The sequence below is a fragment of the Rhinoraja longicauda genome, chromosome 44, assembly GCF_053455715.1.
Source record: "Rhinoraja longicauda isolate Sanriku21f chromosome 44, sRhiLon1.1, whole genome shotgun sequence".
Lineage (NCBI taxonomy): Eukaryota > Metazoa > Chordata > Chondrichthyes > Rajiformes > Arhynchobatidae > Rhinoraja > Rhinoraja longicauda.
Window position 1 is genome coordinate 5,106,826 of NC_135996.1, and position 26,347 is coordinate 5,133,172.

General features: G+C 49.7%; 1 protein-coding gene across 4 annotated transcripts in view; it reads left to right on the forward strand.

Moving 5' to 3' along the window:
* The first annotated feature begins 308 nt into the window (after positions 1-308).
* selenbp1 (selenium binding protein 1) overlaps positions 309-26,347 on the forward strand; it is a 38,350-nt gene continuing 12,311 nt past the window's right edge. Inside the window, exons 1-9 of one of the 4 annotated variants that reach the window (XM_078431815.1) lie at positions 310-523; positions 1,799-1,882; positions 5,522-5,578; positions 8,858-8,970; positions 10,802-10,987; positions 13,763-13,883; positions 14,591-14,773; positions 17,311-17,492; positions 20,502-20,580. In XM_078431815.1, the coding sequence (XP_078287941.1) occupies positions 5,572-5,578; positions 8,858-8,970; positions 10,802-10,987; positions 13,763-13,883; positions 14,591-14,773; positions 17,311-17,492; positions 20,502-20,580 (871 nt within the window). In that variant the 5' untranslated portion in view covers positions 310-523; positions 1,799-1,882; positions 5,522-5,571. Of the gene's footprint in view, positions 524-1,798; positions 1,883-5,521; positions 5,579-8,857; positions 8,971-10,801; positions 10,988-13,762; positions 13,884-14,590; positions 14,774-17,310; positions 17,493-20,501; positions 20,581-26,347 lie in introns of all 4 variants that reach the window. The other 3 variants (XM_078431818.1, XM_078431814.1, XM_078431816.1) reach the window with 3 other exon arrangements.

Below are 26,347 nucleotides of genomic sequence, written 5' to 3' on the forward strand. Positions count from 1 at the left end.
TTAACTCTGTATTCGTGTATTGCGGCTGCAATAAACTTTGTCTACAACCAACAAGTTTCGGACTCGCCATAGGGTACTGATTGAGAGTGATCAGCCATGATCACATTGAATGGCGGTGCTGGCTCGAAGGGCTGAATGGCCTCCTCCTGCACCTATTGTCTATTGTCTATTGAATCCGCTGATTTGTCGAACACGACACTGTGTGGAGAAGCAGATTATTCGGCACCATTGATCCACACCGCAAAGAGTTAAAGACTAACGAGTCAACACGTAATCTCACATTCCCTCCCCTCGTGATGTAGTTGGTCAGTTTATTTATTTCGCAGCATTGCAGTCCAATGTTTCAACCTTCTCAGATTCTGAGAATTCTCTGCAGATTCTCACAACTGGTTGCCTCAGTCCTAGCCTGTTCTCGCCTGTTCAACCTGTGACTTCTCCTACCGTTTTGGGACTTGGAAAGCAAGATCGTCCAGTGATCACACAGAGAGAGAGAGAGAGAGACAGAGAGAGAGAGAGAGTATGGGTAAGGCTTTGAGATTCTTGGCAGAGCACAAAGTTTAACAGCCGATGATAAATGTATCTTGTGTGTTCTGTTTCTTTTTTATTGTTGTGAGGACTGTGCGGCAAATGAAATTCCTTGTATGTTGCAAAACGTACTTGGCTAATAAAGTAGTATAAGAAGATAATTGCAGATGCTGGTACAAATCGAAGGTATTTATTCACAAAATGCTGGAGTAACTCAGCAGGTCAGGCAGCATCTCAGGAGAGAAGGAATGGGTGACGTTTCGGGTCGAGACCCTTCTTCAGACTGAAGAAGTCTTCACCCATTCCTTCTCTCCCGAGATGCTGCCTGACCTGCTGAGTTACTCCAGCATTTTGTGAATAAATGCCCGTGATTGTAAATAGATCTTCTTGCACACTAACCTGGCATAAGGTGAAGTGTGTCAGAAGGAACTGCAGATGCTGGTTTAAACCGGAATCAGACACAGAAAGCTGGAGCAACTCAGCCGGGACGGGCGACGTCCCTGGGTGACTTTTCGGGTAACGTTTTGTTTTGTCTTGTGCGCTGGAGTGAAAGTGGCAAAAAGTGGACACCATGGCAACTTTAGTCTTGGAAGCAGAACTTCCAGCTAGCAGCAACAAAAAAAAAAAAGACGCAAAGTGCTGGAGTAACTCAGTGTGAGACCGCACCTGGAGTACTGTGTGCAGTTGTACAGGGCCCTAGTGAGACTGCACCTGTGTGCAGTTTTGCTCTCCAAATTTGAGGAAGGATATTCTTGCAATTGAGGGCGTGCAGCGTAGGTTCACCAGGTTAATTCCTGGAATGGCGGGACTATCGTATGTTGAAAGACTGGACCGGCTAGGCTTGTACACACTGGAATTTAGAAGAATGAGAGGAGATCTTATCAAAACGTATAAGATTATTAAGGGGTTGGACACGTTTGTGGCAGGAAACATGTTCCCAATGTTGGGGGGAATCCAGAACAAGGGGTCACAGTTTAAGGATAAGGGGGAAGTCTTTTAGGACCGAGAAGTGAAAGTTTTTTTTCACACAGAGAGTGGTGAATCTGTGGAATTCTCTGCCACAGAAGGTAGTTGAGGCCAGTTCATTGGCTATATTTAAGAGGGAGTTAGATGTGGCCCTTGTGGCTAAAGGGATCAGGGGGTATGGAGAGAAGGCAGGTACGGGATACTGAGTTGGATGATCAGCCATGATCATATTGAATGGCGGTGCGTACAGGCTCGAAGGGCCGAATGGCCTACTCCTGCACCTATTTTCTATGTTTCTATGTATCAGGGAGGAAGCAGCCAAACGGGAATGGGTGTGGAGAAGATTTTTCAAGGACGTTGCAGGACTGGAGGGCCTGAGCTCCAGGAAGAGGTAGGAGCAGCCTAAGACTTTATCCCTGGAGCGCAGGAGGATGAAGGGGTGATCGTAGAGATTGTCATGTGAAAGATTTCCTTCCTCACGTGAGATTCCAGATGGGTTTTCAAGTAATTAAGCCTCACTAGGGCCCTGTACAACTGCACACAGTACTCCAGGTGCGGTCTCACTAGGGCCCTGTACAACTGCAGAAGTTGCCGCCTTACAGCGCTTGCAGCGCCGGAGACCCGGGTTCCATCCCGACTACGGGCGCCATCTGTACGGAGTTTGTACGTTCTCCCCGTGACCTGCGTGGGTTTTCTCCGAGATCTTCGGTTTCCTCCCACACTCCAAAGACGTGCGGGTCTGTAGGTTAATTGGCTTGGTAAATGTGAAAATTGTCCCTAGTGTGTGTAGGATAGTGTTAGTGTGCGGGGATCGCTGGTCGGCGCGGACCCGGTGGGCCGAATGGGCCTGTTTCCGCGCTGTGTCTCTAAACTCAATTAGGATAGGTGAAGTTTCGGGTCGGGACCCTTCGTGACACTGTTAACAGACAGCACCCGGAGTCAGGATCGAACCCGGGCCTCCGGCGCTGTGAGGCAGCAGCTCTACCCGCTGCGCCAAGCAGCAATTCTGCTTCAAGAAGCAGGACGGGAGCCAATACTCCGCGCGTGTTATTAGCTGCAACATGATCTACCAGTTTGATTGTGTCTGCAAACTGGGGGCTGTTATCTATTGCAAAGACGCGTGCATGTTGGTATAGATACGAAACACACGGATGCAAGGGAGGGTGGCACGTGTGTATTTCTATTGAAGCATACACGCACAGCCACAAGTATATCGTGTCTACACAAACTGGATCACGCATTCAATAGACAATAGACAATAGACAATAGGTGCAGGAGTAGGCCATTCAGCCCTTCGAGCCAGCACCGCCATTCAATGCGATCATGGCTGATCACTCCCAATCAGTACCCCGTTCCTGCCTTCTCCCCATACCCCCTCACTCCGCTATCCTTAAGAGCTCTATCCAGCTCTCTCTTGAAAGCATCCAACGAACTGGCCTCCACTGCCTTCTGAGGCAGAGAATTCCACACCTTCACCACTCTCTGACTGAAAAAGTTCTTCCTCATCTCCGTTCTAAATGGCCGACCCCTTATTCTTAAACTGTGGCCCCTTGTTCTGGACTCCCCCAACATTGGGAACATGTTTCCTGCCTCTAATGTGTCCAATCCCCTAATTATCGTATATGTTTCAATAAGATCCCCCCTCATCCTTCTAAATTCCAGTGTATACAAGCCCAATCGCTCCAGCCTTTCAACATTCATTCGTTCCCCTGCTGCCTCACAGCGCCGGAGACCCCGGTTCGATCCTGACCTGGAGTACTGTGTGCAGTTGTACAGGGCCCTAGTGAGACCGCACCTGGAGTACTGTGTGCAGTTGTACAGGGCCCTAGTGAGACCGCACCTGGAGTACTGTGTGCAGTTTTGGTCTCCAAATTTGAGGAAAGATATTCTTGCTATTGTGGGCGTGCAGCGTAGGTTCACCAGGTTAATTCCCGGAATGGTGGGACTGTCGTATGTTGAAAGACTGGAGCGACTAGGCTTGTATACACTGGAATTTAGAAGGATGAGAGAGGATCTTATCGAAACGTATAAGATTATTAAGGGGTTGGACACGTTAGAGGCAGGAAACATGTTCCCAATGTTGGGGGAGTCCAGAACCAGGGGCCACACAGTTTAAGAATAAGGGGTAGGCCATTTAGAACTGAGATGAGGAAAAGCTTTTTCAGTCAGAGAGTTGCGAATCTGTGAAATTCTCTGCCTCAGAAGGCAGTGGAGGCCAATTCTCTGAATGCATTCAAAAGAGAGTTGGATAGAGCTCTTAAGGATCGCAGAGTCAGGGGGTATGGGGAGAAGGCAGGAACGGGGTACTGATTGAGAATGATCAGCCATGATCACATTGAATGGCGGTGCTGGCTCGTAGGGCCGAATGGCCTCCTCCTGCACCTATTGTCTATTGTCTATTGTCTATTGATTCCAACAAGACTCAACTACCTCCTCCGGCAGCTCGTCTTAAACCTATGTCCTCTGGTCAGCGTGGACTCTGTGGGCCGAATGAGGTTTGGGAGGGGAGAGGGAGGGAGAGAGCGAGAGGGGTTTAAGAGGGGAGAGGGTGGGAGAGGGAGAGAGAGAGGGGGGAGAGGGAGGGAGAGAGGTAGGGGAGAGAGAGAGAGAGAGAGAGAGAGAGAGAGAGAGAGAGAGAGAGAGAGAGAGAGAGAGAGAGAGAGGGGGAGAGGAGAGAGAGGGGGAGAGGAGAGAGAGGGGGTGTGAGAGTGAGAGGGGCAGAGCGCGTGAGAGAAAGGAGAGAGAGGGAAGAGAGGAGAGGGTGTGAGGTGGAGAGAGGGAGAGAGTCAAGTCAAGTCAAGTCAAGTCAAGTCAAGTCAAGTCAATTTTATTTGTATAGCACACTTAAAATCAACCCATGTTGACCAAAGTGCTGTACATCAGTTCAGGTACTAAGAACGAACATACAATGGCACACAAACATAACAGTACATACATAAACAGTTCACAGCGCCCCCTCAGAGGGCCTCAAACGCTGGGGAGTAGAAATAGGTTTTGAGCCTGGGCTTAAAGGAGTGGATGGAGGGGGCAGTTCTGATGGGGAGAGGGATGCTGTTCCACAGTCTAGGAGCTGCAACCGCAAAAGCGCGGTCACCCCTGAGCTTAAGCCTAGACCGCGGGATAGTGGGTAGCCCCAAGTCGGCCGACCTGAGGGACCTGGAGATAGAGTGGTGGGTTAGAAGATTTTTGATATGGGGGGGACGAGCCCGTTTAGGGCTTTGTATGTGAATAGGAGGAGCTTGAAGTTGATTCTGTACCGTACTGGGAGCCAATAGACAATAGGTGCAGGAGGAGGCCATTCGGCCCTTCGAGCCAGCACTGCCATTCAATGTGATCATGGCTGATCATTCTCAATCAGTACCCCGTTCCTGCCTTCTCCCCATACCCCCTGACTCCGCTATCCTTAAGAGCTCTATCCAGCTCTCTCTTGAATGCATTCAGAGAATTGGCCTCCACTGCCTTCTGAGGCAGAGAATTCCACAGATTCACAACTCTCTGACTGAAATTTTTTTTCCTCATCTCCGTTCTAAATGGCCTACCCCTTATTCTTAAACTGTGTGGCCCCTTGTTCTGGACTCTCCCAACATTGAGAACATGTTTCCTGCCTCTAACGTGTCCAACCCCTTAATAATCTTATACGTTTCGATAAGATCCCCTCTCATCCTTCTAAATTCCAGTGTATACAAGCCAGAGAATTCCAATAAGGGGTCGGCCATTTAGGACTGAGATGGGGGAAAAACTTTTCCACCCAGAGAGTTGTGAATCTGTGGAATTCTCTGCCACAGAAGGCAGTGGAGGCCGATTCACTGGATGCTTTCAAGAGAGAGTTAGATTTGGCTCTTAATGATAGTGGAGTCAAGCAATATGGGGAGAAGGCAGGAACGGGGTACTGATTCTGGATGATCAGCCATGATCGTATTGAATGGCGGTGCGTACAGGCTCGAAGGGTCAAATGTCCTCCAACTGCTCTATGTTTCTATGAATGTGACGGTCGTTACTGAACTGATGATACCGTTCGTTTTCTCCACAGCTAGCAAGTGTGGCTCGTGCGGTCCTGGGTACAGTACCCCACTTGAGGCTATGAAAGGTGAGCTCTAGGTCCCACGTTTGTAACTACAGATGCTCCTCGACTTACGATGGGGTCACGTTCCGATAAACCCGTCGTAAATCGAAAGTATCGTAAGTCGAAAATGCATTTAATACACCTAACCTACCCAACATCATAGCCACCTAACAATAGACAATAGACAATAGACAATAGGTGCAGGAGCAGGCCATTCGGCCCTTCGAGCCAGCACCGCCATTCAATGTGATCATGGCTGATCATTCTCAATCAGTACCTCGTTCCTGCTTTATCCCCATACCCCCATACCTATCCTTAAGAGCTCTAACTAGCTCTCTCTTGAATGTATTCAGAGAATTGGCCTCCACTGCCCTCTGATGCAGAGAATTCCACAGATTCACAACTCTCTGACTAAAAAAGTTTTTCCTCATCTCTGTTCTAAATGGCCTACCCCTTATTCTTAAACTGTGGCCCCTGGTTCTGGACTCCCCCAACATTGGGAACATGTTTCCTGCCTCTAACATGTCCAACCCCTTAATAATCTTATACGTTTCGATAAGATCCCCTCTCATCCTTCTAAATTCCAGTGTATACAAGCCTAGTCGCTCCAGTCTTTCAACATATGACAGTCCCGCCATTCCGGGAATTAACCTAGTAAACCTACGCTGCACGCCCTCAATAGCAAGAATATCCTTCCTCAAATTTGGAGACCAAAACTGCACACAGTACTCCAGGTGCGGTCTCACTAGGGCCCTGTACAACTGCAGAAGGACCTCTTTGCTCCTATACTCAACTCCTCTTGTTATGAATGCCAACATTCCATTGGCTTTCTTCACTGCCTGCTGTACCTGCATGCTTCCTTTCAGTGACTGATGCACTAAGACACCCAGATCCTAACGACACCATTCAAATAATAATCTGCCTTCCTATTCTTACCACCAAAGTGGATAACCTCACACTTATCCACATTAAACTGCATCTGCCATGCATCCGCCCACTAAACTACCCAACATTATAGCCATCTAACCTACCCAACATGGGTAGGACTCTATGACTCTCTATGACTCTATCATAGCCTCCTAACCTACCCAACATCATAGCCACCTAACCTACCCAACATCATAGCAACCTAACCTACCCAACATCATAGCCACCTAGGGTTGCCAACTTTCTCACTCCCAAATAAGGGACAAAAGGTGACGTCGCCGCCCCGCGCCCCACGTGACCTCACCCAACCAGCGGCCACGTGCTCCTGCTCCACCAATGGCGGCCGTCCAGGACTGGAAGGCGCGAGTCTACGCAACCTCCGTTAGGCGGCATCCCGGCCCCCGGGCCTACAGTGTCCGGACCTACAGCGCCCCTCCCGGGCCTAATTCGGGACAAGGGCGGTCCCATACAGGATAAACCAATTTAGCCCAAAATACGGGATGTCCCGGCTAATACGGGACAGTTGGCAGCCCTATTGCCACCTAACCTACCGAACATCATAGCCTAGCCTAACCTAACTTAAACGTGCTCAGAACACTTACATTAGCCTACAATTGCGGGACTGACTGGGATCTATGGCTGGCTACTGCCGCCCAGCATCACGAGAGAGTATCGTACCGCATATCACTAGCCTGGGAAAAGATCAGAATTCAAAGTTTGATGTACGCGTTTCTACTGAATGTGTATGGCTTTTGCGCCTTCGTTAAGTCGAAATATCGTAAGTCGAAGCATCGTAAGTCGAGGAGCGTCTGTATAGTGCTGTTGAGAAAACAGGCGGCCAACTATGGCGCGGCGGTAGAGTTGCCGCCTTACAGCGAATGCAGCGCCGGAGACCCGGGTTCCATCCCGACTACGGGTGCTGCCTGTACGGAGTTTGCACGTTCTCCCCGTAACCTGCGTGGGTTTTCTCCGAAATCTTTGGTTTCCTCCCACACTCCAAAGACGTACAGGTTTGTAGGTTGATTGGCTTGACGAATGTGTAAATTGTTCCTAGTGGGCGTGGGATAGTGTTAGTGTGCGGGGATCGTTGGGCGGCGCGGACCTGGTGGGCCAAAGGGCCTGCTTCCGCGCTGTATCTCTAAACTAAACTAAACTAAACTTTCAGTAGAAACCGTAGGTTAGGTGGCTATGATGTTCAGTAGGTTAGGTGGCTATGACGTTTGGTAGGTTAGGTGGCTATGATGTTAGGTAGTTTAGGTGGCTACGATGTTGAGTAGTTTATGTTAGAGACTGATGTTAGAGACTGGATAGACTCGGCTTGTACTCGCTGGAATTTAGAAGACTGAGGGGGGATCTTATAGAAACATATAAAATTCTTAAAGGGTTGGAGAGGCTAGATGCGGGAAGATTGTTCCCGATGTTGGGGAAGTCCAAAACCAGGGGTCACAGCTTAAGAATAAGGGGGAAGTCTTTTCAGACCGAGTTGAGAAAACATTTCTTCACACAGAGAGTGGTGAGTCTGTGGAATTCTCTGCCACAGAGGGTAGTTGAGGCCAGTTCATTGGCTATATTTAAGAGTGAGTTAGATGTGGCCCTTGTGGCTAAAGGGGTCAGGGGGTATGGAGAGAAGGCAGGTACAGGTTACTGAGCTGGATGATCAGCCATGATCATATTGAATGGCGGTGCAGGCTCGAAGGGCCGAATGGCCTACTCCTGCACCTATTTTCTATGTTTCTATGTTTCTATGTTTAGGTGGCTATGATGTTGGGCGGGTTAGGTGGCTATGGTGTTGGGCAGGTTAGGTGGCTATGGTGTTGGGCAGGTTAGGTGGCTATGATGTTCAGTAGGTTAGGTGGCTATGGTGTTGAGCAGGTTAGGTGGCTATGATGTTCAGTAGGTTAGGTGGCTATGGTGTTGAGCAGGTTAGGTGGCTATGGTGTTGGGCAGGTTAGGTGGCTATGGTGTTGGGTAGGTTAGATGGCTATGATGTTGGGCAGGTTAGGTGGCTATGATGTTGGGCAGGTTAGGTGGCTATGATGTTGGGCAGGTTAGGTGGCTATGATGTTGGGCAGATTAGGTGGCTATGATGTTGGGCAGGTTAGGTGGCTATGATGTTGTGTAGGTTAGGTGGCAATGATGTTGGGCAGGTTAGGTGGCTATGATGTTGTGTAGGTTAGGTGTATTAAACGCATTTTCGACATTGGTTTTACGATGGGTTTATCAGAACGTAATCCCATTGTAAGTCGAGGAACGTCTTGTATAGTGCCGTTGAGACAATGGGCGGCCAATTGGGGCACGTCAAGATCTCCACGGGTCTCGTCAGAACCCCAGATTGTGGATTGAAACATTCTGGGTTTTGTTTTTAATACCCATAAGGGCCACGGGAGGAAATTGTCTACTTGCCCTGCATCTACCGGAACACCGAGGTCAACAAACCGGACTACTTGGCCACGGTGGATGTAGATCCCAAATCGCCCACTTACTCCCAGGTAGGCCACGCTGACACCGAGCTGGAATTGTGGTGGCGCGGCGGTAGAGTTGCCGCCTCACGGCGCCAGAGACCCGGGTTCGATCCCGACCACGGGCGCTTTCTGTACGGAGTTTGTGCGTTCTCCCCGTGACCTGCGTGGGCTTTCTCCGGGTGCTCTGGTTTCCTCCCGCACTCCAAAGACGTGCGGGTTACAAGTCTGTAGGTCACAATATGCTGCCTGACCCGCTGAGTTACTCCAGCACTTTGCGTTTATCACTCGCATGGAAAGACAAGGTCGAGGAGGGGGGGGGGAGGGGGGGGGCTGGGGGGACCTTGTTGAAACTTGCAGAATAATGAAAGGCATAGTGTGGATGTGGAGAGGATGTTTCCACTGGTGGGAGAGTCTAGGACCAGAGGGCACAGACTCAGAATTAAAGGGCACTCAGAAAGGAGGTGTGGACGAACTTCTTTAGTCAGACAATAGACAATAGGTGCAGGAGGAGGCCATTCGGCCCTTCGAGCCAGCACCGCCATTCAATGTGATCATGGCTGGTCATTCTCAATCAGTACCACATTCCTGCCTTCTCCCCATTCCCCCTGACTCCGCTATCCTTAAGAGCTCTATCTAGCTCTCTCTTGAATGCATTCAGACAATTGGCCTCCACTGCCTTCTGAGGCAGAGAATTCAGAGGGTGGTTAATCTGTGGAATTCATTGCCACAGAGGGCTGTGGAGGCCAAGTCAGTGGATATTTCTAAGGCCGAGTGAGACGAATTCTTGATTAGAACGGATGTCAAGGGTTACGGGGAGAAGGCAGGAAAATGGAATTAGGAGGCAGAGATCAGCCATGATTGAATGGTGGAGAGAGCTCGATGGGCCGAATGGCCTAATTCTACTCCTATAACTTGTGAACAGGTCCTTTGGCACATTGAATCTGCACAAATAGCAAACACCCATTTACGTTAATCTTCAGTATAAACCAGTGCCTGCCGTTCCTTTCTACACACTATCAGAAATGATGGACTTATGGAGTGATACAGCGTGGAAACAGGCCCTTTCGGCCCAACCTGCCCAAACCGGCCAACATGTCTCAGCTACACTAGTCCCACCTGCCCGCGTTTGGTCCAAACCCCTCCAAACCTGTCCTATCCATGTCGACTCGAGGGCAGAGGTGGTGGAGGGGGAGGGGGAGAGGGGTGGGGGGGGGGAGGGGGGAAGGGGTCAGCTGGAGGTAGGGTCGCCAACTGTCCCGTATTAGCCGGGACATCCCGTATTTTGGGCTAAATTGGTTTGTCCCGTACGGGACCGCCCTTGCTCCGCATTAGGCCTGGGGGGTGCTGTAGGCCCAGACACTGTAGGCCCGGTCACTGTAGGCCCGGACACTGTAGGCCTGGACACTGTAGGCCCGGACACTGTAGGCTCGGACACTGTAGGCCCGGACACTGAAGGCCCGGAGACTGTAGGCCCGGACACTGTAGGCCCGGACACTGTAGGCCCGGTCACTGTAGGCCCGGACACTGCAGGCCCGGACACTGTAGGCCCGGACACTGTAGGCCCGGACACTGCAGGCCCGGACACTGCAGGCCCGGACACTGTAGGCCAGGACAGCAGAGGCCAGGACAGCGGAGGCCTGGGGGCCCGGGCGCCGCCTAATGGAGGTTGGTGGAGCACGTGGCCGCTGGCTGGGTGGTGAGGTCACCTTGTCCCTTATTTGAGGTCACCTTGTCCCTTATTTGGGAGTGAGATAGTTGGCAACCCCTATCTGGAGGTCACCTTTAACTTGGAGGGTTCCATCCAATGCTCTCAGAGTCGAGAGGACAGGGTAGTGACTGCGTCCTCTCTCCCCCGCAGGTTGTCCACCGCTTGCCGATGCCCAACCTCAACGACGAGCTCCACCATTCCGGCTGGAACACCTGCAGCAGCTGCTACGGGAACCCGTCCAAGAGCCGCAACCGCCTGATCCTGCCGTCCCTGATCTCGTCCAGGATTTACGTGGTGGACGTGGGAACACAGCCCCGAGCGCCCAGGCTACACAAGGTGATTCCTCTCACTTCCACACCCCCCCCCCCCCGTCCGTTCGAGCACGGAACGGTACGGTGCAGGGACCGGGCCCTTCGGCCCTCCGTGCCAGACACAACGCCGCTGAGTTAAGACACATTCCAAGATGGCTGCCCCGCCATTTTATGTCTATGTGTTAGTGTTAGATGTGTGTAGTAGTTTATTTTTAGTTGTGTATATGTGAGGGGTGGTGGGTTGGGGGTGGGGGGGGGGTGGGGGAAACCTTTCTTTAAAAAAAAAATCTCTTCGTGGAGCCGTGGGATTTTCCATCGCCCGGAATGTCCAAATTTGAGGAGGGATATTCTTGCTATTGAGGGCGTGCAGCGTAGGTTTACTAGGTTAATTCCCGGAATGGCGGGACTGTCATATGTTGAAAGACTGGAGCGACTAGGCTTGTATACGCTGGAATTTAGAAGGATGAGAGGGGATCTTATTGAAACATATAAGATTATTAAGGGGTTGGACACGTTAGAGGCAGGAAACATGTTCCCGATGTTGGGGGAGTCCAGAACCAGGGGCCACACAGTTTAAGAATAAGGGGTCGGCCATTTAGATCGGAGATGAGGAAAAACTTTTTCAGTCAGAGAGTTGTGAATCTGTGGAATTCTCTGTCTCAGAAGGCAGTGGAGGCCGATTCTCTGAATGCATTCAAGAGAGAGCTAGATGGAGCTCTTAAGGATAGCGGAGTCAGGGGTTATGGGGGGTTACGCCTCGGAAGAAGTCCCTGGGAGAAGCATGGGGGAAGCGAGAATACATTTTCTTGCCTTCCATCACAGTGAGGGGGTGCCTGGAGGAGTCGCTGTGATGGATGTTTGTGTTAAAATTGTGTGTCTTGTGTCTTTTACTCTGTACTGTTGTGGCAAATGATTTTCGTTCAATTCATTTTGAATGACAATAAAGGTAATTCAGATTCATTCAGATTCACACGATGGCTCGGCACGATGACGTTAAGATGCGATGGCATACCTCGAATATTGGACTGTTCAATACTGTTTTTGTTTTGTTGTGTCATAAGGTCATAGGAGAAGAATTAGGCCATTCGGCCCATCAAGTCTACTCCGCCATTCAATCATGGCTGATATATCTCTCCCTCCCAACCCCACTCTCCTGCCTTCTCCCCACAACCTCTGACACCCGCACTAATCAAAAATCGATATATCTCTGCCTTAAAAATATCCACCAACTTGGCCTCCTCTGTGGCAAAGAATCCCGCAGATTCACCACCCTCTGACTAAAGAAATTTCTCCTCATCTCCTTCCTAAAGGAACGTCCTTTAATTCTGAGGCTGTGCCCTCTGGTCCTAGACTCTTCCCACTAGTGGAAACATCCTCTCCACATCCACTCTATCCAGGCCGCTCACTCTTCTGTACGTTTCAATGAGGTCCCCCCTCATCCTTCTAAACTCCAGCGAGTGCAGGCCCAGTACCGACAATCACTCATTAGTTTAGTTTAGTTTAGTTTAGAGATACAATGCGGAAACAGGCCTTTTCGGCCCACCGAGTCCACGCCGACCAGCGATCCCCGCACATTAACACTGTCCTATACCCACTAGGGACAATGTTTAGGTAGACACAAAAGGCTGGAGTGACTCAGCAGGTCAGGCAGCATCTCGGGAGAGAAGGAATGGGTGACGATTCGGGTCGAGACCCTTCTTACCCGAAACATCACCCATTCCTTCTCTCCCGAAATGCTGCATGACCCGCTGAGTTACTCCAGCGTTTTGTCGTCTACCTTCGATTTAAACCAGCATCTGCAGTTTTTATCCTACAGGGACAATTTTTACATTTACACCAAGCCAATTAACCTACAAACCTGCACGTCTTTGGAGTGTGGGAGGAAACCGAAGATCTCGGAGAAAAACCCACGCAGGTCACGGGGAGAACGTGCAAACTCCGTACAGGCAGCGCCCGCGGTCGGGATGGAACCCGGGTCTCCGGCGCTGCATTCGCTGCAAGGCGGCAACTCTACCGCCGCGCCACCGTGACAGCCCAAAATCATAGGTTAACCCACTCATTCCAGGGATCGTTCTTGTAAACCTCCTCTGGACAAGGGCCGAAGCACATCCTTCCTCAGATATGGTCTCCTAATCTGAGGAAAGACATTCTTGCCTTAGAGGGAGTACAGAGAAGGTTCACCAGATTGATCCCTGGGATGGCAGGACTTTCATATGAAGAAAGACTGGATAGACTCGGCTTGTACTCGCTGGAATTTAGAAGATTGAGGGGGGGATCTTACAGAAACATATAAAATTCTTAAGGGGTTGGAGAGGCTAGATGCGGGAAGATTGTTCCCGATATTGGGGAAGTCCAGAACCAGGGGTCACAGCATAAGGATAAGGGGGAAGTCTTTTAGGACCGAGATGAGAACGTTTTTTTTCACAGAGAGTGGTGAATCTGTGGAATTCTCTGCCACAGAAGGTAGTTGAGGCCAGTTCATTGGCTATATTTAAGAGGGAGTTAGATGTGGCCCTTGTGGCTAAAGGGATCAGGGGGTATGGAGAGAAGGCAGGTACGGGATACTGAGTTGGATGGTCAGCCATGATCATATTGAATGGCGGTGCGTACAGGCTCGAAGGGCCGAATGGCCTACTCCTGCACCTATTTTCTATGTTTCTATGTTGGGATCGTTCTTGTAAAACTCCTCTGGACAAGGGCCGATGCACATCCTTCCTCAGATACAGTGCCCAAAATGGCCCACAGTATTTGCAATGCGCACGATATTCACGTACACTGTATTGTTGCTCCGGTTTTTCAGACCGTGGAGCCAACGGATCTGTTCTGGAAGTGCGACTTGGCCAATCCACACACGTCCCACTGCCTGCCCAGCGGGGAGGTGATGGTCAGCTGCATCGGGAACCCAAGTGGGAACGGCAAAGGTAAGGTGTCCATGGCTGCGGCCCTCACCACAGTCTCCCCCCCTCTCCCCCCCCCCCCCTCCTTCTCCAGCTAATGTGGATATGGCGCTCCAGTATATCGGTGACTAAAATGCACGAGAGAGAGAGAGACCCAGACCTCCAGACTGGGGTGGAACAGCGCTAGAGTGAGACAATAGACAACAGACAATAGGTGCTGGAGGAGATTGATCCCTGGGATGGCAGGACTTTCATATGAAGAAAGACTGGATAGACTCGGCTTGTACTCGCTGGGATTTAGAAGATTGAGGGGGGATCTTATAGAAACTTACAAAATTCTTAAGGGGTTGGACAGGCTAGATGCGGGAAGATTGTTCCCGATGTTGGGGAAGTCCAGAACAAGGGGTCACAGTTTAAGGATAAGGGGGAAGTCTTTTAGGACCGAGATGAGAACGTTTTTTTTCACACAGAGAGTGGTGAATCTGTGGAATTCTCTGCCACAGAGGGTAGTTGAGGCCAGTTCATTGGCTATATTTAAGAGGGAGTTAGATGTGGCCCTTGTGGCTAAAGGGATCAGGGGGAATGGAGAGAAGGCAGGTACGGGATACTGAGTTGGATGATCAGCCATGATCATATTGAATGGCGGTGCTGGCTCGAATGGCCTACTCCTGCACCTATTTTCTATGTTTCTATGTTTCTATGTGCTAACCCACCCGTTCCTTGTCTATCAGGGGGTTTTGCTCTGCTGGATGGCGAGACGTTTGAAGTGAAGGGGAACTGGGAGCAAGAGGGAGAGGCAGCGCCATTTGGCTATGACTTCTGGTACCAGCCCCGGCACAATGTCATGATTAGCTCTGAATGGGGTGCTCCCAAAGCCCTCGCCTACGGATTTAAAGTGGAGGACGTCGCAGCTGGTGAGTGGACAAGAGCAAAGACTCGCTGATTCTGGAGTCACGGAGAGAGGTACACGTTGAAGGGTACGCGCGTCAGGGGTTACGGGGAGAAGGCAGGAGAGTTTTCGAGACACAGGCCCTTCCGCCTGAGAATTAAAGGGCGTTCTTTTGGAAAGCAGGTGAGGCAGAACCTCTTTGGTCAGAGTGCGTTAGAAGGGACTGCAAATGCTGGTGTAAACCAAAGATAGACACAAAACTGTCACAGTCTGTCCTGTTCACTCACCTGCCAGCCACGCCCACCACGTTAAGCCAACTCCCCTCTCCTGTTCACTCACCTGCTCCAGATCACCAATCAAGCCAGCATATAAACCCTTCCTGCACACACACTCTTTGCCAGATTGTTCTTAGTCCTCATGCATTCTCTCTTGGACTGATTTCCCATTGCCGACCCTGCCTGCTCCCATTATAGCCATCTAACCTGCCCAACATCATAGCCATCTAAACATAGAAACATAGAAAATAGGTGCAGGAGTAGGCCATTCGGCCCTTCGAGCCTGCACCGCCATTCAATATGATCATGGCTGATCATCCAGCTCAGTAACCTGTACCTGCCTTCACTCCATACCCCCTGATCCCTTTAGCCACAAGGGCCACATCTAACTCCCTCTTAAATATAGCCAATGAACTGGCCTCAACTACCTTCTGTAGCTGCGAATTCCACAGACTCACCACTCTGTGTGAAGAAATGTTTTCTCATCTCAGTCCTAAAAGACTTCCCCCTTATCCTTAAACCGTGACCCCTTGTTCTGGACTTCACCAACATCGGGAACAATCTTCCCGCATCTAGCCTCTCCAACCCCTTAAGAATTTTATATGTTTCAATAAGATATCCTTGGACTTTAGCTGAAAAGTTTGGAGGCCCCTAGTCGCGAACAGACTTGTTGTTCTCTGCAGTACTCTGTTAGTCACAACACCCTCTGTAGTTTTGCAAAACAACCTGTTGGACTTTAGCTAGCGATTCTAAGTAAGTAAAGCAGGCTCACAACGCGCAATGTGCAATCTGTACATATTAACTCTTAAACCTCCATCCTCCTCAACATTCGAACCCGGGCACGGTGTGGCAGCAACTCTGCCGCTGCGCCAACGTGCCACCCTATTTTACCCCGCGGTGCGAATGTTTCTTTTATAGACAATAGACAATAGGTGCAGGAGGAGGCCATTCAGCCCTTCGAGCCAGCACCGCCATTCAATGCGATCATGGCTGATCACTCTCAATCAGTACCCCGTTCCTGCCTTCTCCCCATACTCCCTGACTCCGCTATCCTTAAGAGCTCTATCCAGCTCTCTCTTGAAAGCATCCAACGAACTGGCCTCCACTGCCTTCTGAGGCAGAGAATTCCACACCTTCACCCCTCTCTGACTGAAAAAGTTCTTCCTCATCTCCGTTCTAAATGGCCTACCCCTTATTCTTAAACTGTGGCCCCTTGTTCTGGACTCCCCCAACATAGGGAACATGTTTCCTGCCTCTAATGTGTCCAATCCCCTAATTATCTTATATGTTTCAATAAGATCCCCCCTCATCCTTCTAAATTCCAGTGTATACAAGCCCAATCGCTCCAGCCTTTCAACATACGACAGTCCCGCCATTTCGGGAATTAAACTGCATCTGCCATGTATCCGCCCACTCACACAACCTGTCCAAGTCACCCTGCAGCCTTATTGCATCTTCCTCACAATTCACACTACCCCCCAGCTTAGTATCATCTGCAAATTTGCTAATGGTACTTTTAATCCCTTCGTCTAAGTCATTAATGTATATCGTAAATAGCTGGGGTCCCAGCACCGAACCTTGCGGTACCCCACTGGTCACTGCCTCCCATTCCGAAAGGGACCCATTTACACGGTTAATTCCAGGGATGAGGGGGTTGACATATGAGGAAAGGTTGGGACTTTTCTCATTGGAGTTCAGAAGAATGAGAGGCGATCTTATTGAAACGTATAAGATCGTGAGGGGCCTTGATCGGGTGGATGCGCTAAAGATGTTTCCGATGATCGGGGAGACCAGAACTAGGGGGCATAGTCTTAGAATAAGAGGGGGCTCTTTTAAAACTGAGATGAGGAGAAACTTCTTCACTCAGAGGGTGGTTAGTCTGTGGAATTTGCTGCCTCAGGGAGCTGTGGAAGCAGGAACGTTAAATAAATTTAAAACGGAAATAGATTGTTTTTTAATAGACAAGGGAATTAGGGGTTATGGGGAGCGGGCAGGGAAGTGGACATGAGCTATTGTTAGTATAGTAAGACCTGGGTAATCTCCTGGACAAGTTTCGATCGCCTAGCTTGGGGTCGGAGAGGCATTTCCCGGATTGGCCTAGGTTTTTATCCGGTTTTTCGCCTCTCCCAGGAGATCACACGGTTCTTTTGGGTGGGAAGAAGGGCGATAGTGGGAAGGGGGTTGGGGTGGGATCAGCCATGATTGTATTGAATGGCGGAGCGGGCTCGAGGGGCCGGTTGGCCTACTCCTGCTCCTATTTTCTTGTGTTCTTGTGTTCTTCTTCCAGGGCTGTACGGACACTCGCTTCACGTCTGGGACTGGACCGAGCGCACGCGGGTACAGACCATCGACCTGGGCCAGGACGGCCAGATCCCGCTGGAGATCCGCTTCCTCCACGATCCCGACGCCGCGGAGGGGCTGGTCGGCTGCGCTCTGAGCAGTTGTGTCTTCCTCTTCTACAGGACAAAGGTACCCGTCGGGTGGGGAGTCTAATGTCCGAGGGCGTCCACGGTGGCGCAGCGGTAGAGTTGCCGCCTCACAGCGCCTGCTGCGCCGGAGACCCGGGTTCCATCCCGACCACGGGTGCTGTCTGTGTGGAGTTTGCACGTTCTCCCCGTAACCACATGGGTTTCCCCTGAGATTTTCGGTTTCCTCCCACTAGGGTTGCCAACTGTCCCGTATTAGCTGGGACATCCCCTATTTTGGGCTAAATTGGTTTGTCCCATACGGGACCGCCCTTGCCCCGTATTTGGCCTGGGAGGGCACTGTAGGCCCGGACACTGTTGGCCCGTGGGCGGTTGTAGGCCCAGACACTGTAGGCCCCGGACACTGTAGGCCCATGGGCGGTTGTAGGCCCAGACACTGTAGGCCCGGACACTGTAGGCCCATGGGCCATTGTAGGCCCAGACACTGTAGGCCCGGACACTGTAGGCCTGGACACTGTAGGTCCATGGGCCGTTGTAGGCCCGGACACTGTAGGCCCGGACACTGTAGGCCCATGGGCCATTGTAGGTCCGGACACTGTAGGCCCATGGGCCATTGTAGGCCCAGACACTGTAGGCCCAGACACTGTAGGCCCAGACACTGTAGGCCCAGACACTGTAGGCCTGGAGACTGTAGGCCCATGGGCCGTTGTAGGCCCGGACCCTGTAGGCCCGGACAATGCAGGCCCGGACAGTGTAGGCTAACGGTGTTCGGAGAGCGGGATCGAGTGTGTTCGCCTAACGGAGGTTGCGTAGCAACCCGCCTCCCGGCCCGGGCAGCTGCCATTGGTGATGGGGAAGCACGAGACCGCTGTCTGGGTGAGGTCATGTGGGGCGCGGGGCGGTGACATCACCTTTTGTCCCTTATTTGGGAGTGAGGAAGTTGGCAACCATACCTCCCACACTCCAAAGATGTACAGGTGTGTAGGTTAATTTGCTTGTGTAAATGTAAGTGTAAATTGTCCCTAGTGTGTGTAGAGTGGTGTTAAAGTGCGGGGATCGCTGGTCGGTGCGGATTCAGTGGGCTGAAGGGCCTGTTTCCGCGCCGCATGTCTAAACTAAACTAAAGCCTGGATGTTTCCACTGGATGGACCCTATGTTCTCACACTGTATCTCACATGCTCCCTCTCACTCCTCTTGATTCACCACCCGACTCCCATCACCTTCTCTCCATGGAACGGACTTAAGGCAATAAGACGTGGAGCAAAAATCAGGCCATTCGGCCCATCGATTCTACTCCCGCCATTCAATCGTGGCTGATCTATCTTTCCCTCTCTTTTCCATCCATTCTCTCCGGAGATGCTGCCTGTCCCGCTGCGTTACTCCAGCATTTTGTGTCCATCTCCGATTTAAACCAGCATCTGCAGTTCTTTCATGCCACACATTTAATCAAGAAAGGCTCTGGAAATATGGGCGGCACGGTGGCGCAGCGGTAGAGTTGCTGCCTTACAGCGAATGCAGCGCCGGAGACTCAGGTTCGATCCTGACTACGGGCGCCGTCTGTACGGAGTTTGTACGTTCTCCCCGTGACCTGCGTGGGTTTTCTCTAAGACCTTCGGTTTCCTCCCACACTCCAAAGACGTACAGGTATGTAGGTTAATTGACTGGGTGAATGTAAAAATTGTCCCTAGTGTGTGTAGGATAGTGTTAATGTGCGGGGATCGCTGGGCGGCGCGGACTCGGTGGGCCGAAGGGCCTGTTTGTGTTCAGTCCTAAGGCACCATGTTATAAGAAAAATGTCAAGCTGGAAAGGGTACAAAGAAGATTTACGAGGATGTTGCCAGGACTCGAGGGTGTGAGCTTCAGGGAGAGGTTGAGCAGGCTGGGTCTCTATTCCTTGGAACGCAGGTAGAAGAGGGGTGATCTTACAGAGATGTATAAAATCATGAGAGGAATAGATCGGGTGCATGCAGAAAATCTCTTGCCCAGAGTAGGTGAATCGAGGACCAGAGGACATAGGTTTAAGGTGAAGGGGAAAACATTTAATAGGAATCTGATGAGTAACTTTTTTACACAAAGGGTGATGGGTGTGTGGAATAAGTTGCCGGAGGAGGTAGTTGAGGCTGGGATTACCCCATCGGTTAAGAAACAGTTGGACAGGTACATGGATAGGACTGGTTTGGAGGGATATGGGCCAAACGCGGGCAGCTGGGCCATGTTGGCCGGTGTGGGGAAGTTGGGCCGAAGGACCTGTATCCACACCGTGTGACTCTGCGACTCCAATCGGGATATCACAGAGGTTGGAGTGAGAGGTGGGGAAGATGTGGGGTGACGTGTAGCGGAGAGAGGGGGAGGATTGTGGTGAGGAATATGGGAAGGGTGTGGACGCCAACGTTTCCGGTCATTAACTCAGCCAGGACTGAATTTTGGGATGCTCGTAGAAGTTGGAACGAGAGGAGGAAATTTAGAGGAGGAGCCTCTATGACTCCATACTTACAAAATTCTTAAGGGGTTGGACAGGCTAGATGCAGGAAGATTGTTCCCGGTGTTGGGGAAGTCCAGAACAAGGGGTCACAGTTTAAGGATAAGGGGGAAGTCTTTTAGGACCGAGATGAGAACGTTTTTTTTCACACAGAGTGGTGAATCTAAAGTGGAATTCTCTGCCGCAGAGGGTAGTTGAGGCCAGTTCATTGGCTATATTTAATGGGGAGTTAGATGTGGCCCTTGTGGCTAAAGGGATCAGGGGGTATGGAGAGAAGGCAGGTACGGGATACTGAGTTGGATGATCAGCCATGATCATATTGAATGGCGGTGCGTACAGGCTCGAAGGGCCGAATGGCCTCCTCCTGCACCTATTTTCTATGTTTCTATGTTTCTAAGTGCTGGAGTAATTGAGTGAGTCAGGCAGCATCTCTGGGGTATATGGACAGGTGACGTTTTGGGTCGAGACCCTTCACAGATGCGGCCTGCCCTGCTGATTATTCCCGGCATATTTTGCTTTTGTTTCGACCCACCTGCAGTCATTGTTTTTCATTTTATTTTTATTATGCCACAGAAAGGAGACTGGGCTGCAGTGAAAGTAATCAGCGTTCCCAGTAAGAAAGTCGAAGGCTGGGTATTGCCAGAGATACCAGGCGAGTAGAAAGGTTTTGCATTCATCTTTGTAAATTCATACATTCTTGGAGCAGAATTACGCCATTCAGCCCATCGAGTCTACTCCGCCATTCAATCCCGGCTGATCTATCTCTCCCTCTCAACCCTGTTATAGAGTCACAGGGTGTAAACAGGCCCTTCGGCCCAACTCGCCCACACCGACCAACAATGTCCCAGCTACACTAGTCCCACTTGCCTGCGCTTGGTCCATAACCCTCCAAACCTGTCCTATCCATGTACCTATCCAACTGCTTCTTAAACGATGGGATAGTCCCAGCCTCAACTACCTCCTCTGGCAGCTTGTTCCATACACCCACCACTACTCGAGTGATTTAATTTATTTTTTTCCTCATTAAAACGGTCACTGATGGGATAAAAATCGTGCAGATGCGAATTCATTTGAAAACTTGCATCACAATGGGAACAAAATGTCAAAAATGAAAAATTCATGAATATGTAAAAGCTGAATTTTGTTTGTTGCTCATTTTCTCGTTGTGGGCGCAATTGGCAAGGCTGGCGTGTGTCACCCTCTCTGGTGCCCTGAGAAGGTCATCGTGTGCTGAGCCACTTCAGAGGACAGCAAAGAGCAAATGGGTTGGGTCGTACTGGAGTTATATGTAAGCTCCGAACACACACAGATGACATAGAAAATAGGTGCAGGTCGAAGGCCATTCGGCCCTTCTAGCCAGCACCGCCATTCAATATGATCATGGATGATCATCCAGAATCAGTACCCTGTTCCTGCTTTCTCCCCTTGATTCAGTTATCCGTAGAGCTATATCTCTATGGCGCAGCGGTAGAGTTGCTGCCTTACAGCGAATGCAGCGCCGGAGACTCAGGTTCGATCCTGACTATGGGTGCTATACTTCCATCGCCTGGGACACCATTCTGCTTTAGTTAAACATTTTGTTCAAGATGGCCGCGCCGTTGTGTTTGGCTGCCTGCCACTGTATGTTGTTTCTTTTTTTTTTCCTAATCAGATGTGCAGCACTTTGATCAACGTGGGTTGTTTTTAAATGTGCTATACAAATAAAATGGACTTGACTTGACTTGACCCTCTGTGTGAAAAAGTTACCCCTCGGATTCCTATTAAATCTTTTCCCCTTCACCTTGAACCTATGTCCTCTGGTCCTCGATTCCCCTACTCTGGGTAAAAGACTCTGTGCATCTACCCGATCCATTCCTCTCATGATTTTCTAACCCCAGAACATCTGACACCAGTACTACCGGTACTAGAATCTGTCCATCTCTGCCTTAAGAAGGAATAATTTGTTTCTCAAAAATAAACCCTATTCGGAATAACAAAAAAATAAATACAAAACACGAACAGTGCAAACACGTTTAATACCGCTGAATGGGAAATTGGGCACTGATGTCGGGAATTTTGCAAGTTATAAGATGGTTAACCCTAGAGCTGATATACAGGGAGCATGATGGGAATAATGGCCAACATAGAGAAAGTAGTTAAAATGGCTAAAGCTGAAAGATTTTGCTGAAAGGCAGCTTCTCTGGAGAGAAGGAATGGAAGACGTTTCGGGTCGAGGTCCTTCTTCAGACTGAAAGTCACGGGAAAGGGAAACGAGAGAGATAGACGATGATGTAGAGAGATATAGAACAATGAATGAAAGATATGCAAAAAAAGTAACGATGATAAAGGAGACAGGCCATTGTTAGCTCGACATCATTGTCCAGATCTCTCGTTTCCCTTTCCCGTGACTTTCAGTCTGAAGAAGGATCTCGACCCGAAACGTCACCCATTCCTTCTCTCCAGAGATGCTGCCTGTCCTGCTGTGAGTTACTCCAGCTTTTTATGTCTTTCTTTTGGTTTAAACCAGCATCTGCAGTTCCTTACCACATAATCTGCTGAAAAGTGGGCTTTCTTATCTATGGGGGTGGGGAGGAAGGATAGTCCTTCATAGTTCAGTCTAGATTCTTATCTGTTGGAGTCTCGCGATTACCGCTGCTTTTGGTCACGGTGTTTAGCTAGCAAGTCCCTCAAAGGTTAATGAACCTTTAATCTCTATCGAGGAGATCCCATTTAGTGAGTGGAATCAATTCTCCTTGCAGGGACTTTGACATTTATGGTATCTATTAGATATATGGGAGATTTTCAAAACACCAAGAAAAGTACGATTAAAGTTAACTCTTGGGAACGACAAAGATGGAACGTTACAGAGACATTGATTGATGATTTATTTCAACTCCACAAGTAACCATTGTGTCATGAGAATATAAAATGCTGTAGGTACTGTGAATCTTTGAAACACTTTGGGGTCTCTCAGAGTGTTTCCAGATGTGCACTGCTGAGGCCTTTAATAAACTGACTTGTTCGAGCTGTTTTATTTTGTGCCTGTGCCTATCTGAGTCCCCGCCTTATGAAGCTTTGACTGACGATATTTCGACTTTACGATAGTCAAAATAACGGCAACGACCCGTAGCGAGCCGCAGCTCGCTTCCGGCCATGTGATCACGTGTAGTCAATGCATTTCGACTTTCATAGAAACATAGAAACATAGAAAATAGGTGCAGGAGTAGGCCATTCGGCCTTTCGAGCCTGCACCGCCATTCAATATGATCATGGCTGATCATCCAACTCAGTATCCCGTACCTGCCTTCTCTCCTTACGATATTTTCGGTTTCCGATGGGTTTCCCGGAACCTAACCCCATCGTAAGTTGAGGAGCACCTGTAGAGCGAGGGTATGGGGATGGTACAAAATTCCCGCCTACAGGCACTGATAATGGGAATTAGTCAGAGGGTGGTGAATCTGTGGATTTTGTTTTGCCACAGAAGGCTGTTGGAGGTCAAATCAGTGGATATTTCTAAGGCAGAGATAGATAGATTTGTGATTAGTCCGGTTGTCAGGGGTTATGGGGAGAAGGCAGAAGAATGGGGTTTGGAGGGTGAGATAGATCAGCCATTGTTAAATGGCGGATGGGCCGAATTCTACTCCGATCACATGATCTATGATCTTCATCGTCTTTTGTTCCTTACTTCTGTGAGTGTTCTGCAGTATTGTAATACTACATGGTATTATTTGTCTACCAGTTTAAAGTCAAAACTGCTCCACCAAATGAAAAGCTGCTCAAAGATCGCCGGTCAACCAACCCCTTGAGAAACTCCATGAATCAGCCCACCACAATAACATGCTAAGGTTGGCCAGCAATATTGTCTCTGACCCCGACCATGTCCTGAACAGTGAATAAGAATTGTTACCATCAATTTGGAGGTACAGGGTGCCAAGATTTAATAAGGTTAGACTGAAGCACTCTTTTGTGCACCAGTCAATCCTGAAATTAAACATAGAACTAAGTCCCAGATCATAGAAACATAGACATAGAAAATAGGTGCAGGAGTAGGCCATTCGGCCCTTCGAGCCTGCACCGCCATTCAATATGATCATGGCTGATCATCCAGCTCAGTATCCTGTACCTGCCTTCTCTCCATACCCCCTGATCCCTTTAGCCACAAGGGCCACATCTAGCTCCCTCTTAAATATAGCCAATGAACAGGCCTCAACTACCTTCTGTGGCAGAGAATTCCACAGACTCACCACTCTCTGTGTGAAGAAATATTTTCTCATCTCGGTCCTAAAAGACTTCCCCCTTATCCTTAAGCTGTGACCCCTGGTTCTGGACTTCCCCAACATCGGGAACAATCTTCCTGCATCTAGCCTGTCCAACCCCTTAAGAATTTTATATGTTTCTATAAGATCCCCCCTCAGTCTTCTAAATTCCAGCGAGTACAAGCCGAGTCTATCCAGTCTTTCTTCAAATGTACGTTGAAGGGTCTTGAATGTGCCGACATTTGTGATTGTAATGTTATGGTGAATATATGTATCCTCCTTTCTCGTCTTACATTCTTTGTCTTTGTTGACGTTGCAAGTGGAGCTGCTGAGATGCAAGAAAGATTTTAGACTTGATCTGACAATAAAGTATAAGAAAATAACTGCAGATGCTGGTACAAATCGAAGGTATTTATTCACAAAATGCTGGAGTAACTCAGCAGGCCAGGCAGCATCTCAGGAGAGAAGGAATGGGCGACGTTTCGGGTCGAGACCCTTCTTCAGACTGATGTCAGGGGGGCGGGACAAAGGAAGGATATAGGTGGGGACAGGAAGATAGAGGGAGATCTGGGAAGGGGGAGGGGAAGAGAGGGACAGAGGAACTATCTAAAGTTGGAGAAATCAATGTTCATACCGCTGGGCTGCAAACTGCCCAAGCGAAATATGAGGTGCTGTTCCTCCAATTTCCGGTGGGCCTCACTATGGCACTGGAGGAGGCCCATGACAGAAAGGTCAGACTGGGAAATGGAGGGGGGTTGAAGTGCTCAGCCACCGGGAGATCACATTGGTTAACGCGGACCGAGCGCAGGTGTTGAGCGAAGCGATCGCCGAGCCTGCGTTTGGTTTCGCCGATGTAAATGTCAACTTATTTACATTTCACAGATGTCAACTTATTTACATCGGCAAAACCAAACGCAGGGTAGGGCACTGATAATTGGTGTATGGAACCATTGACTGGGAAATGGGTAAGGGCACTGGTAATTGATGTCGAGCAAGGTAAATGGGAATTAGGGTAGGGCACTGATGTATCAAGAATGGGAATTGGGAATTGGGGCAAATTCGACCTGCCGATTGGTCGTGGAAGTCTCGTTGAGGTCGAGATCGCCCGCCTCACCCAGCCAAGGTGCCATATTTGCAGAGGGACTTCCGGGGAGGGGTGAGGGTGGGGATTTCAAGTGTGCTCTCAAAGGATGGGTGATGTTTCGTGTTGGAACCCTCCTTGAGATTCCTTCCAGGGCCCAAGTGTTCAGTGTCTGAAGAAAGGTTCCAACCCGAAACGTCACCCATTCTTTTTCCCAAGCGATGCTGCCTGAGCCGCCGAGTTACTCCAGCATTCTGTCCATCCTCGGTTCAAACCAGCATCTGCAGTTCCTTTCTACACAAGTATCTGCCAATCTCTACCTTAAAAATATCCATTGACTTGGCCTGCCCGTGAAGTGCACAGATTCACCACCCTCTGACTAAAGAAATTCCTCCTCATCTCTTTTCTAAAGGTGCGTCCTTTAATTCTGAGGCTGTGCCCTCTGGTTCTAGACTCTCCCACTAGTGGAAACATCCTCTCCACATCCACTCTGTGGCACGGTGGTGCAGCTGTAAAGTTGCAGCCTTACAGCGAATGCAGTGCCGGAGATCTGGGTTCGATCCTGATTACGGTGCTGTCTGTACGGAGTTTGTACGTTCTCTCCGTGAATTGCATGGGTTTTCTCTGAGATCTTCGGTTTCCTCCCACACTCCAAAGACGTACAGGTATGTAGGTTGATTGGCTTGGTAAATGTAAAATTGTCCCTAGTGTGTGTAGGATAGTGCTAATGCGCGGGGATCACTGGTCGGCGCGGGGATCACTGGTCGGCGCGGACCCGGTGGGCCGAAGGGCCTGTTTCCGTGCTGTATCTCTAAACTAAACCAAACTTTATCCAGATCTTTCACTATTCGGTGAGTTTCAAGGAGGTCCCCCCCTTCATCCTTCTAAACTCCTATTATCAGGCAACAGAACCATCCTACCACAAACAGAGTAGTCCTGAACTACTATCTACCTCTTTGGTGACCCTCGGCCTATCCTTGATCGGACTCTGGATGGCTTTGCCTTGCACTAAACGTTATTCCCACTATCACGTATCTATGGCTCGGTTATACTCATGTATTAGACCAATAGACAATAGACAATAGGTGCAGGAGGAGGCCATT